The sequence below is a fragment of the Rattus rattus genome, chromosome 6, assembly GCF_011064425.1.
Source record: "Rattus rattus isolate New Zealand chromosome 6, Rrattus_CSIRO_v1, whole genome shotgun sequence".
Classification (NCBI taxonomy): Eukaryota; Metazoa; Chordata; class Mammalia; order Rodentia; family Muridae; genus Rattus; species Rattus rattus.
In genome coordinates this window covers 41,565,616-41,579,169 of record NC_046159.1, presented here as the reverse complement: position 1 = coordinate 41,579,169, position 13,554 = coordinate 41,565,616, and the positions used below count along the sequence as shown (strand labels likewise).

General features: G+C 39.0%; 1 protein-coding gene across 1 annotated transcript in view; it reads right to left on the bottom strand.

The window, feature by feature from the left end:
* Mgam (maltase-glucoamylase) overlaps positions 1 to 13,554 on the bottom strand; it is a 143,785-nt gene that overhangs the window by 16,174 nt on the left and 114,057 nt on the right. The window contains exons 69-80 of the mRNA XM_032906004.1: positions 11,320 to 11,363; positions 10,754 to 10,921; positions 7,392 to 7,544; positions 6,707 to 6,907; positions 6,318 to 6,472; positions 5,338 to 5,506; positions 4,999 to 5,095; positions 4,191 to 4,303; positions 3,009 to 3,134; positions 1,929 to 2,057; positions 1,571 to 1,681; positions 1,231 to 1,293 (exon numbers count right to left, since the gene is read on the bottom strand). Coding sequence (XP_032761895.1) covers positions 1,231 to 1,293; positions 1,571 to 1,681; positions 1,929 to 2,057; positions 3,009 to 3,134; positions 4,191 to 4,303; positions 4,999 to 5,095; positions 5,338 to 5,506; positions 6,318 to 6,472; positions 6,707 to 6,907; positions 7,392 to 7,544; positions 10,754 to 10,921; positions 11,320 to 11,363 — 1,529 coding nt within the window. The remainder of the gene's footprint in view (positions 1 to 1,230; positions 1,294 to 1,570; positions 1,682 to 1,928; positions 2,058 to 3,008; positions 3,135 to 4,190; positions 4,304 to 4,998; positions 5,096 to 5,337; positions 5,507 to 6,317; positions 6,473 to 6,706; positions 6,908 to 7,391; positions 7,545 to 10,753; positions 10,922 to 11,319; positions 11,364 to 13,554) is intronic.

The following is a 13,554-nucleotide window of genomic DNA, read 5'->3' as shown; positions in this document are numbered from 1 at the left end:
GCAGTTTTCTCCTACATCAATGAAAACTGAGCATTAGCTAAAATCTACACTTGAATAATTTCCCAAAGAGATTTTGGCTCTGGGCTTTTGTTCATGACTAATATCTACAATTACAACTACTGTGCTTTGTCCCCACAAAAATGTTTAACTGGTTAATTCTTAACCCTAGACATTGTAAGTTATAGTACTGATTGAGAATACAGACACAATCTTCCTCACTTAATCACCCATGACTAGGTGCCCTAGTTAAACAGACCTTTTCTTGGACTTTGGCAACTCTCTAGGCAAGTTGAAAAACAGGAACACACACACACACACACACATACATGCCTGTCTGGAAAGAATAATTATATGGAAGAAGAATAAAGGTTAGGTCAGGTACGTGTTCTCCAGGAGATTCCCACCTCACCATAAGGACCATGGTCAGATATTATCAGACAATCAAACAATTCAGAAGAAACCAAACAGGATACACACCAGTCTGTTAGGTGAGCATCTTGATCAGAAGATGGACAGAATACAGACAGGAGCAGGAGGAACTATGTGTTCATTCAAGCAACTACAACATGCTAGTGAAGCCCAAGGGGAAACAGGTTCAGAGCCTGTAGTATATCCAGATCATTTACAAAGAAGAATTTGCTCCCAGGAGAAACAAATGTATAATACAATACTAGACTAAAGAGGTTAAAACAACACTGGGACCCATAGCAGAGAGGGAGTCAGAGGCAGGACTTATAAGTATGAAGATGGAGAGGCCTGTCTGTAGGGGGGAAATGTACATAGAAAAATATCTAATTGATAAAGACAAAGGTTGGAAACTGTTTAAAAGAGATATCCACAGAAAAAAGCAACCTTAACAATAAGAACCACAATTCAGAGAGAAAATAATCCCTTAGAGATATCTCCTAAGTGAAAGGCTGTGGATCCTTGGATTCTGACAACATTGGATTTGAAGTCACCATTATATCTTTAATAAAATTGAGCAGGTAACTTACACTCTCTGAGTCATAGGCCTTAAAAACAAAAATAGTGACATCACAATTGGAGATGAAACAAATAGGAAGAAAATGTGCATGTGAGATTATCCGTACATGAATGACAGGAAGGACACATGTCACAAGTATATCATCACCATGCTCAGTAGCATAACAGGAATTTCTAGAACTCTGGGTATGACTTCTCTTTCAAGATAATGCTGACGTCACTCAAGAACCACAAAATGCCTTTTACCTCCACTTGACTGTCCCAGTCTAGAGATGGGTCCACAGTGATATTAGGGTAATCAGGCCAGACCTATGAAGAGAAAAGATTTAACAACAATGTCTTGGACATAATAAATAATGTCTTAGGGAACTATAAGTCATGTTTCACAGTAGTCAGGGAGGATTACTCTAAAAAAACAATGGGTTTCACAAAGACCTTAAGAATATCTACAAATATACACAGGAAAGAAAATGAAAATGACAAAACTGAAACCAAACACAGTGGACACAAAATCAACATTCCAGGAAAACACTAATAGTGACTCTGGCCCAGGATGAGTCTTGCCGGGTCACCCTACAACCCATACCTTTCCCCAGACAATGTCTCCATTATTGGGATATCTGATGAAGACGTCATTCTCCACTCCCTTGGTGAAGGCAGGGTAGGGCTCTGTCTCATTGCCAGAAATAGCTGGGTCCTGCAGTCAGAGCACAGAGCAGTCAGGAAAAATACAATGGAAGATAGAGTGGTGTCAAGGGTTGGGGAGTTGTTATTCCCCAGTTTCAATTTGCATTGTAGTTTCCACGGCTCCCAAGAAATACACTTATATTAATTACACATGTATTTCTCTCCTAGAACAGGAAAAGACAGATGGCCTAAGGTGATGTGTGCACTAGTCCGTCCATTGTCCCATTCACAGCCTACACATTCACACAAGAACTAACCAGAATGAGGATGACCCGCATTCCATTGTCCTTCATGCGATTGATCAGGTCTGGAAACCCAGAGAACTTAGGGTTGAGCTTGAAGTCCAGCTGCCTCTCCATGTAGTCAATGTCTGAGTACTGCACATCCTGGGATGACACAAGGAAGAGAAGCTGATGGTAGAGACTGTCCAGGCTCCAGAAGAGAATGTCCCTGTCCCATTCTAGAGGTATCATAGTATGGGTTTGGTTTCTGGTATATTTTCATTTTCTTTTTCTCATGTGACTTCACCCAAAACTCAAAATAACATTTAATCTCATAACATGAAAACAGAGTAAGATGAATAATAAATCCTGTCTGGAAGGACCATTGTAAATATAAATAAAAGCTGTATTTATTTATTGTAAAAATAAATAAATATTGAAACAAAGCTGATGCTAGGGTGCATGGTTATGGTGTCTTCCCCCAGCAGGCTGCCCCTGGAATCAGTGGTTCTTGACCATAGGAACTGTAACTGCGTGCTAATAATATATGGACAGGAAGTCTGCTGTAAGTCAATGTAACATAAAGCAAAACCATACAAGGACTGTAGAAAAGCAATACCAAGGGTGATCAGACATACTTTTTTCATCAAGATGATATATTTAATTACCTAATTTGCTTTAATGGAAAGAAGATAAAGAACAGAATAATATAGAGACAAAATTGATTAAATACGAAAAAGAATCCCCTAGATCAGGCCTATTGGAAGCCTCTTGCCCTCAAGCAAGGGAGGTTGGCTCCACATATATTTTCTTTGTCAATGAAGCCCTAGACGCTGCATTTGTTATAGCTGTGCCTTGGGTCTGAGAATGTTGGAGACATAACAACTCCTTACAATGGTCTCACTAATTTGGGTTCATATTTTTCTTTGTTATGAAAAGAACCTTATGACTAAATTCCTTGTAACAACGCTAGTTCCTCACTCTTTCTTTGTCTGAGTCACTAATGCTAAAATCCCCAGGAGCAAAAATACACTACAGTAGGAACAGGCTCCACACAGACTCGGTTAGCTCTGAGGTTGCAGAGCCAGCACGCCATGACAGCATGACATTACGTACATAGGGGATCTTCTTAGCCACCATCTCATCATACAGGTTGGCGATCTCAGTATCATTCTCATATCCATAGCGACACAGCTGGAATCCCAGGGACCAGTATGGTACCATCACAGGCCGACCAATCAACTAGAAAACAGACAGAAAGTATTAGTACTTCTAAGGAGAAGCTGGAAGGTACATAAAAGAATAGTTTGCCAGTCCAAACTAGACAAATTCAACTCCAGAAAAATATTGGGGAGACACGTCTTTCTCCGACACCCTGAGAAAATTTTCCTAGTAGCCTAAGGCTTATTTTCTAGGAATTCTGAAAAATCTTGTTCCTAACATTATTTAATATAAATACTTTTATTTTATTAATTATTTTACTTATTTACATTTCAAATGTTGCCCCCTTTCCTTAAATGAAGTCTAATGCTGTGGTTAGGTGCACAAATCCCATAGGTAAAATCCCCACCTTAACAACGAGGTTGTAACTCTGGCAGCTGTGTGACCACAGGGAAAGTTATGTGACTTTTCTCCCATATTCTGCCTCTCATAAATAGGGATAATCGTAATTTCTTACAATGTTTTTATTAGTATTGACTGTGATAATGTCCCTGAAGTGACCTAACAAGTAGCAGCTAACCAATATAAAAATGATCACACAAATGTTTATTTTGTGGACCACAGTAGTTACAATTTCCATAGCCACCCCATCACTGTCACTAGCATGAATATCACCATTGCTCCGTGGTCACCATGACCCTAACCAATATCAGCAGCAGCAGGAGCAGCACTAATGACATCATTCCCCCACTCTCATCAACTACATTACCACCATTACCACAATGATTATTAATACAACAATCACCCCCATACTATCACCAGTCCAAAAAAGGTTTCTACAAACATCCCTAACTCTACTAATAACACTCTCATTCCTATCACAACCATCATGTCCCCCCACTATCATGCCTCACTACCACGGCTAATACCAGCAGTCTGCCTGCAATGCTCTAACAATTAGAGAAGCTGTAAATGTAATGGTGCTGGAATGCAGGGACTGATCCCTTTTCTGTAATATACTTCTTTCCAACAAAGCCAATGGTTGTAATTACCATGTGAAAATTACACTAATAAACACATGACTGGGAGCAGAGGAAATGCTAACATTAATACATGACAATCAAATGAAATTCCTACCTCTGTGTATTGCTGAGTGACAAGCTCAGGAGTTGGCCCCAAAAAAACAAAAAAATCCAGAACTCCCCCTGTGGTGCGGTATGTCAGAGCAGGCATGGGCTGGAATGTCACGTCTGAAAAACAGAAAACCATCAACAATAATGAAAGCCTTCAGGTTAACCAATCAGACTTGACAGCTCTATTTCTCACTTCCATTTTATACCGTGGAAGGCAGACTTTATGCACTAAACCAACATAGAACTGAGAAAGAAAAAATCCACAGGATCCTATCCCTTTAACGCTCCTTATTAAAAGTTTTAAAATTCTGAATATTTAAATTATCATAACATCTATATCATAATAATATAAAATTCATAAAAATCTCAAAGTAGCACTAGGTCTCAGTGGCACCTCCCAAGGCTTCACTAGCAGCTACAATATTTATTTCTGAACTTGACTTTCTGCCCCTTTCTTATTTAGCATAAAAATATTCCCAACCTCATTGTGCCAGAGGTAGTGTTCTAACCCAAAAGCTTGGCAACAATCCAAGTTATATAGCCAGTTGCCTCCAGCTGACACCCAGGAACTTGGAGCCCCTCAGGAATTAGGATTCTGCCTTGCCTTCTTATGTAAGTGTTTTACATAATAGCAAAAAAGTTTAGTAAACATAAGGAGTCATAAATCTCTAGGATAAAAGGAAGGCTAAGCAGGAAAAAAAAACATTACCCAGAGACGTTATTTTTGACTTAAGATGTAGCCAAATCAAAACCATTCAAAAACAATTCAAGAATGATTGGCACACAATAAGAGGACACAGGTGTCATCCTACCCATGGCATTGCTGTTCATCAGGAAGATTCCATGGGCATTGCCATCCTCCTCCAGCCCCATGTAGTAAGGGTGGACACCATAGGAATTCTTCTTGTACTGAGAGTAATAGGCAAATAAGATGTTAGGAGACTGTGCATGAGAAAGAAACTCTACAAAAATTTGATTGCTAAGTTGAGTCAGCTTTCTCTGTTAAGAACAGCGGAGGAAAGGGAACTCTTAAAAATATGTCCATTTGCCTAAAAGTAGAAGGACGTAATCAAGTGGCATCTGGAAAGAAGCACAAGCCACACAGTATAGAGGGAGGGAGAGAATACCAACTGCAAACACTCTTTCCTTACCCCTGGGGGCTCATCCCTGGAAAACATGCCCCATGTTTGCCAGTTCATGTCTATCTTGAAAGTTGTGTGCTCAGTTTCCCCAAAGCCATAGATGTATGTGGAGGGCAGGCGGGTGGAGATGCGGATGAACATGTCATTGAAGGTGAAGCCAAGGAGCTGAGAGTCCCAGCTGCAGAGAAGAAGGGATATTGATGAAAACAGTCATCTCCCTGGTTGCTTCTAGCAGCTGTCCCTCAAACAAAACATAAATGTATTGGTGTAAAACAATCTCAAGTACCCCCCATTAATGGCCCAGTGATCACCACCCACTTCCATCGCTGCCTTTCCAAATATCCTCTGCACAGCAAGAAACCCAAGCCATTCTCACTACCTCAACTGCTGTCACTCACACATGCCCTGGTCCTTGAGGACCCTCCTTCTGCAGGCATCCAAGACTGTGACTAAAGAGACCCCAGTGCTTGAACATCATGCTTTTTGTCTCCTCTCTTTCACAAACATTACTTCTCTTCTCTTGGAACTCCATAGTGGGCTCTTCTTTCTCAAGGTTCTATTTCAAATGATACCTCTTCCTCAGAGAGACAAACTCAGACCACATCAGAAGCAGTGACCTCCCGGTAACTTGGTCACCCTGTCCCTTTTCCTATACAGCATGGTTACTGCCATATTCGCTTCCTGTATATATTGTATCACTATCTATCGTAGTTTGCTGAGAACAGGTACTCATGTGCATCCAACATGAGGCTTCACCATAACATCTAAGACACTGAAGGGAGCCCTGAAATATTGTAAACGCCCCAATGAATCTTATGAATCGGGATGCTAAAAACTTCCCCCTATTCACAGATAGAAGGGAAATTACTTCCTTATGGTTCTGATCATGAACAATGTGACACTTTAAGCCAGCTGTCTTCAATAACAATGAGCCTGGTTTAGAATGTTAAGGAAAGCAGTTCCTTGGCAGCAGACTAGGAATCACTTACATGACAGAGCCTGTACCCTTCCGACGAATTTCAATCCCAAATGGGTTCTCCTTGATGAACACATCATACGAGCGGTTGTTAGGGGTACTGGATGGAGAGCTGGGGATGTTCAGAGGGACTGGGACTTCATACCGACTGTGGTTTGGATCATAGATCTAGGCCAGAGGAAATTCATTTAAAGATACAGGTGGGAAAATAACTTCTGGTATTTTATAATACTGTTCTATAAGGGCCTCATTTCTCTCTGGATTCAGTTAAGATACAGTCTATTTTACTGCAGAAATTTAAACACAAAACTGCTTTTAAGGTTCTGTAGCCTTGACTAGCAAAGAGCATCAGGATTGGAAAGGCCCTGTCCACACCTGATAGCACACACACCCTGTGCTTACCTTAAACTGAAGCATTTCGTCCTTGTGGTAGGTCACTTTCAGCTGCAGTTCATTCACGGGTGTAGAAGGGAAGGCATTGCTATAAGGTGAAGCCTTCAAGGAGATGTTGGCTGAAGCCCCATGGGAGTCATATTGAACATTGCTGACTGAGTACAGCTCATTGACAAAGTAGCAAAAGGGGACCCCAGGAGAGTTGGAAACCTGGAAAGAGTCAATATCCTAGATCAGCAGGGGAACCTGAATTATCAAATAGAAAGAATTAGAAAAGGCAACTTATATGAAGAGGTGTGTGTGTGTGTGTGTGTGTGTGTGTGTGTGTGTCTGTGTGTGTTTGTGTGTGTTTGTGTGTCTGTGTGTGTGTGTGTGTGTGTGTGTGTGTGTGTGTGTGTGTGTGTGTGTCTGTGTGTGTGTCTGTATGTGTGTCTGTGTGTGTGTTTGTGTGTGTGTCTCTATATGTGTCTGTGTGTGTGTCTGTGTGATTTTATACATATACACATTATATCTTAATAGCTGGTGTTCAAGAAATGTACTTATTAAAAATCCCCAGTTATGCTCCAATCTTCACCAGATTCCAAAAGCAGTGCTTTCTCCCTATGAATTTGAGGCTATGCAAAAGTTTTCCAGTACATCATTTCCTGAAACCTTGAGTAGTATTACTGTACACGAACATCTTCAGCTACATTACCTCCCAGACACAGCCTCGGGCAGTGCAGTTTGCTTCAGAAACCCCATGTTGATCTGGATAACAATCTATCTTTTCTTCATCCCGTATGCTGTCATCCCACTCCACTGTATAGGATTCATTCAGGAGAAGTTGGATGCCTGTAATAACTGCAACCTGTGGAGGTGAACAAGACACAAGAAATTTATCATTAGAAGCATAGCCCTTACACAATCTGAAAATTTAGAAAACAAATTGGAAATAAGAACAGAGTCTCGACAATCAAGGCACATTACTGTCTTAAAGGAGGAGAGCTGTGTATTAGATAAGAGTCTATCATCAGTAATGGAGTCTGCTACTCCTTTAGTCTTTATTAAATGGTGCAATTATTGGAATAAATAAGAGTTGGTTGTGTTCCTTTTCATTCCTTCCATGACCCATCTCTCCCTATTTATTTTGTCACAAAAATTCTCTTCTGCTCTTCTAGCATTTCTTTTTGTACTTCTCTCCCCAAAGCAGTGTACCTGTCAATGTGGGCACATAGAGAACATGTAGTGTCGATTGCAGTGCCAGATTCCTGTGACAGTTAATGTTGTCTTAATGTAACTTCCTCTACTCTGGAATCACCTGGAACATGGGTGTAGGACCATGTGTGTAGGAGATTATCTTTATTGCATTGATTGAGGAGGGGTTATCTGTCCAGTGAGTGGTGTGATTCCTGTCTTGGATCCTGGAATGGGTAACAGTATTCATTCATCACTCTCCATCACTCTCTGCTTTCTGTTTGTGGATGTGATGTAACCAAATGCTTTAAGCTCCTGCCATCTGGATTTTCTCACCATGATGGACCAAACCTTTTGTTTTTTAAGATTTATTTATTTATTTTATATATTTGAGTACACTGTTGCTCTCTTCAGACACACCAGAAGAGGGCATCAGATCCCACTACAGAGGATTGTGAGCCACCATGTGGTGGCTGGGAATTGAACTCAGAACCTTTGAAAGAGCAGGCAGTGCTCTGAACTGCTCGGCCATCTCTCTATCCCCCAATGGACCAGATCTTTAAACCATGAACAAGAAAAAGTGTTTCCTTCTTTACATGCCCTGGCCATTGCATTTTATCAAAGAAAATGAGGCAGCTCTCATTCTTATATTTCTATGAGATATTAGTCAAACTAAATGAATTTATTGAATATCAATTTAACCAATTGTAAAACTAGTGAGCGGGGGTCGGGGGGAATTACATTTCTTTCCATACCTAACACTTATCTAAGATCATCTGCTTAAACCTTGAAATATTCTGATATCCTACTCATCAAATTAAATATTCAACATTTTCTCTAATTATTTTTTAATTTAACTCTTCTTTAAAACCTTTTCATTTTTAAGGAGGTGAAGTGACATTTTAAGGACTATCCTGACCCTCTTAGTCTCCTCCTGATCTGATACTTCCCATCTTACCAATTCTACCTCTCCACTACCATCTAACAAGGTTCGAGAACCATTGTAATACTCTGAAAATTAAATTAAGTATAAACTTCATAGTTTACCACCTAAGACTTTACACGTGCTTCCTGTGGAATAAGCTGATCTCCACTTAAAACTAAATGTTACTGATCCTACATGCGCAGGACTGTCAGGGTGATATTATGAGGATATTCTCCATTCTTGGACTGGCTTATTCTGATATCTCAGCTTGAATGGGTTTATTTTCCTTTTATGGAAAAGTGGGGCCCACTGTGGAACATACTTCCTGGTTTGTTATTCATAAAACATATGTCTTTCTGTAGTTTTCATTTTATAATAGCAAAGCTCTTAGTTGATAATTACATTTTAATCTGTATTACAGCCATGGCTCTGAAAAGTTCACATTAAGTTCACGGTCAGCACCTGGGTAAGTGTTTCCTTCTTCCTCCCTCCTCACTCAGTTTTACCCCTGCCATCCTCTTTTTACTGTGTTTCCTTTTTGCTTATTTTGTTTGCCTTTTTCTCTCTCCTAGAATAGGGGCACCTTGATAGAACTAAGTAGCCTCTTGCAATCATGAGAGAAGAAAGGACATCAATCCTTAGAACCTTCAGGTACTAATGTATGCTAACAACTCTCATCTCCTAATACCAACGGAAGGACAAAAATGTTTGCCCTTTGGGGATTTCTTGCCAGGGTCAACTAATGAATTTCACCATACACACCATCTTTATAGATCCATCTCCCACCCTTCATAGAAAGCTGCGCCCAGCAATTTTACGAAGCTTTGGACAGCAGCCAAAGTAAAGCCAACCATAGACCTGAATACATGTTATCAAAACAAAACTTCAGACATGACAACATGCCATTGCTCTAGAAGGAGAAACTGGCTTATTTTCCCCAAAATTGGTAAGACCTTCATACAAGCCAACTCAGCAGCCCCACTATGTGTGCTCAATATTACTGAGAGGGGATTTCTCCTTTTTGTAATGCATGAAGGAATGCAACATAATTCTGCCTGGTGAATTATTTTGTTGTCATCTAATTCAATACCCAAAATCATTTGGAAAGCATCTTCAATTTCTTTATCTTAAATATGTCAACAGAGTGTACGTGTGTGTTAGAGTTAGAATCTTGATACTGAAGAAAGAAAGGGAGAAAGCATTAGAACTTAAAAAGAAAAATTAATGTATTAGGCCTTAGCACTGGCCAATAGCTCTCAGATCTGCATTCATCTGACCTGACCTCCACTTTCCATCTGTGATATTCATGTTCATATGTGTGTATGTGCATGTATAACACACAGACAAATAAATATATGTGTGTCTACGTGTCTGTGTATGTCAGTGTATATATGTATGTGTTTTGGATAAGGTCGTATCACTTTCTGGTGAAGAATTATCTTGTTATCATCTTATCCAATACATAATAATCATTTGGGTAGGATCTTCAAATTCTTTTGTCTTAAATATGTCATTAAAATGTATATGTGTGTTGGAGTGTGTATGTGTATATTTTATATGTATATATATATATATGGCTTATATATATATGAGACATATATGTGACTTACATGTGACTTATTTGTATGTTATTATCTACATGCAAATTATATATGTGTGTATATGATAATAAAGTTAGTAAGAGAGCAGAACTCTTGAGAGACAATAGGAGCCAGTTTGGGAATACAATAAAACAAAAACATAAACATCTGCCCTTGTTCTCCTTGCCCCAGCAGCTCCTTGACTCATTCCATCTCAGACATGTCACCATATGTCCCACATGCCACCATAGTTCCTAATAGTCTAACTTATCCACTAGACCTTAGAGGTGCATTTATCCTTTAAGAACCACAGCAACTTTGACAAAAGGAATCACCATAATGCCAATTTGAAAAACCTCAAAAAAAATAAAGACTTACCTTCATGTTTGGATCATAACTGACTTGAGGAGACATCTGATTTACCATGCCATTGTGTTTCACTGTAACATTGTAAAGTGCCTGTGTTCCAAAAATTTTAATCTCCTGAAAAGCTAAGTTATCAGGGTCCGTGTAGGTTGATTTTGAAGTGCTCACATCCAAGCGGTTCTGAAATGCGTCAAGCAGAATTACACACACATGAATGAACTGAGGTTCTGTAGGCCCTCAAATGCCACATCTTAGAGCAGACAGGAACGCCTCTGAGTAGAGATCATCAACTAACATATGCTTAGGAGGAAAACTCAGGACATGCAGACAGATCTTTTACTTAACTATAGAAAGACATTGGCTGCATAAAACTCTATTGGAAAATACTACTTGCTTTGATTTATGAATGTTATTGTCTCCTTTCGATAGCATGAGTAATTACTGGAAATTAAGTCATAAACAGGAATCTGTATATACACAGCCATTGCAGCAAATGTAGTCACAAACATACACACGCCAATAAATACAAACAGATAAAAGCCTACACTTCAGACCCCTAAAAGAATTTTTCTACTTACTTGAGTGACTGAAAATTTACACAGAATGTTATTGGTTGTGAGATCTGAAAACAAAAGAGAGATGAGTCAGCCTAGCATAGGCAACTGCAGGAAGTCAAATTTATGTCCTCTCCTTAAAGTTGACAGTCGATTTCAAACACCAAAGAGGTATGTCTTTTATGACAGATGAATCCAGTAATACTACCTCTTCATTCATTCATTGATCAGTGCAAACAAGTTATTTGTGTTTTCTGCCTACTGGCAATAATGCTACAATGAACATAGAGTAAAGATTCTCTTTGGCAAGTTCATTTCATAGACACACATATATGTGTGTTGAGAAGTGGGATGATTGTATCATAAAGTCATTTGTTTTCAACTTTGTTTTACAATGGCTAGACCAACTTCTATTTCCACCAAAGGATGTCAGTGGACCCTCTGGGTTTCTGCACTAATTCTTGTTATAGTTAATTATTTCATACTGCAAGGTATGGGTGATACCTCATTATAATATTTTATTTAAATCTGAATTTATTGCTAGTGCTCACCATTTTCTCATGTTTCTGTGTGTCTTCTCTGAAAGAATATCTATTAAGATATTTTTTCCTATTTTAAAATCACATTATGATTCCCTTGATTTCAATTTTAAGAGTATTTCTTATATCTTCACATTGACTTTTTTGTCAGATACATAATTTGCTCCATTTTTCCCTTCTTTGTAAGCTGCCTTTGAAAACTATCATTTTTCCCTTCTCCTGTATAGAAGACTTCAAGGTGTATGTAGTATGTCATTGGCTTTGTCTATGAAGACCAGAGACAAAGAATATTTTCCCTATTGTTTTCCTAGAAGACTTATTTATGCTCAGTGCTTAACTTGAAATCTTGGATACATTTTACAACTGTGAATATATGGACAGTACCTAGAAGTCCATGAGTAGGTAGTAAGAAAAGAAGTGATGAAACATGTACAACATAGAGTCTTCAGCAAGTGAGACCATAGAAATGCTGTATCATGTGACCTTGCATGAGCCTAAGGCACATCCTATTAAATGAAGGGAGCTAGGCACAAAGAGCAGTACTTAGCCATCACATTTATATGTGAATTAAACAAAAATGTTTTAGAAACAGTGCAAGGAACTGTTGTTGCTAAGGGACAGGCAAGTAACAAAGCCACTTGATGGGCAGAGACATTGGATTATATGAGCATGTTCCAGGAAGAAAATGTTATATGAGCATGTTCCAGGAAGAAAATGTATGGCATGGGTGAAAGTGGATATCTTTATTATTGATCATGTTGATGATAATCAATCAGTAAATGATTTATATGTTGAAGACATTTATAAAGAAAATATCTTATGTTTGTATGGATATGACACCTGTCAATAATAAATATGATGTCCCATGGCTTAGGCAGGAAATAAGGAGTTAGAATATACGGGAGGAGAGAGAATCAGGGATGGGACTCATCAGGAGATTCAACCAGGAAGATATGATGAAATGATGAGATGGACACATGGTTCTTAAGCACAGATAACCACTAATGTGGCAGAATATAGGTTAAAATAAATGAATTTTCTTCAGTTATGGCTTTAGTTAGAGAAGAGCCAAGCCATATGGCCAATGTGTTTGTAAATATATTTTGAGTCTGAGTCTTATTTCTGGGAGCATGGGCCTGGGAGGAAGAACCAGGACTAACTTCTTTAGATGTTGAGTCTGCTCAAACTTTTTCAATCCGCTATTTTTAAGTGAAACTAAGACTTTTAAAACTGCATCTTGGGAATGACAATATTTTGAATGAAGTATACAAGTCCAAGCCATGTTTTTCCTTTCTCCGTGCTATTATCACCTTGCAAAGACTCCCCAAATGTTTCCAAAGCAAGTGTTCCCTGGGAATGTACTTTCTAAACTGGGGTCACAAGATCATTACTGCACAGCAACTGATGTGTATTAAAGCACTGATTTATAAATACATAGACAGTAGGAATGTGTGTGCTCACCACCAATATTGGTCCCCCCAGAATTTGGAGATAATATACATTTCAGAGCTAAAGCACCAGTCATGAAATTGTGTCCCTTAACGGTCTGTTAAGAGTCAAACCAACAAAGAATATGGGTGGAGGGTATGTTTTCCTTCAACCTATGGTTCATCTATCATGGCCTCTAGCCAGTATGACCAGAAGCACATGGTTTTTGTTTTTTTCTGGGCTGCTGTTACTAGGAAGCCTGGTAAGATGTCATCCTCAGGTTAATGACCAT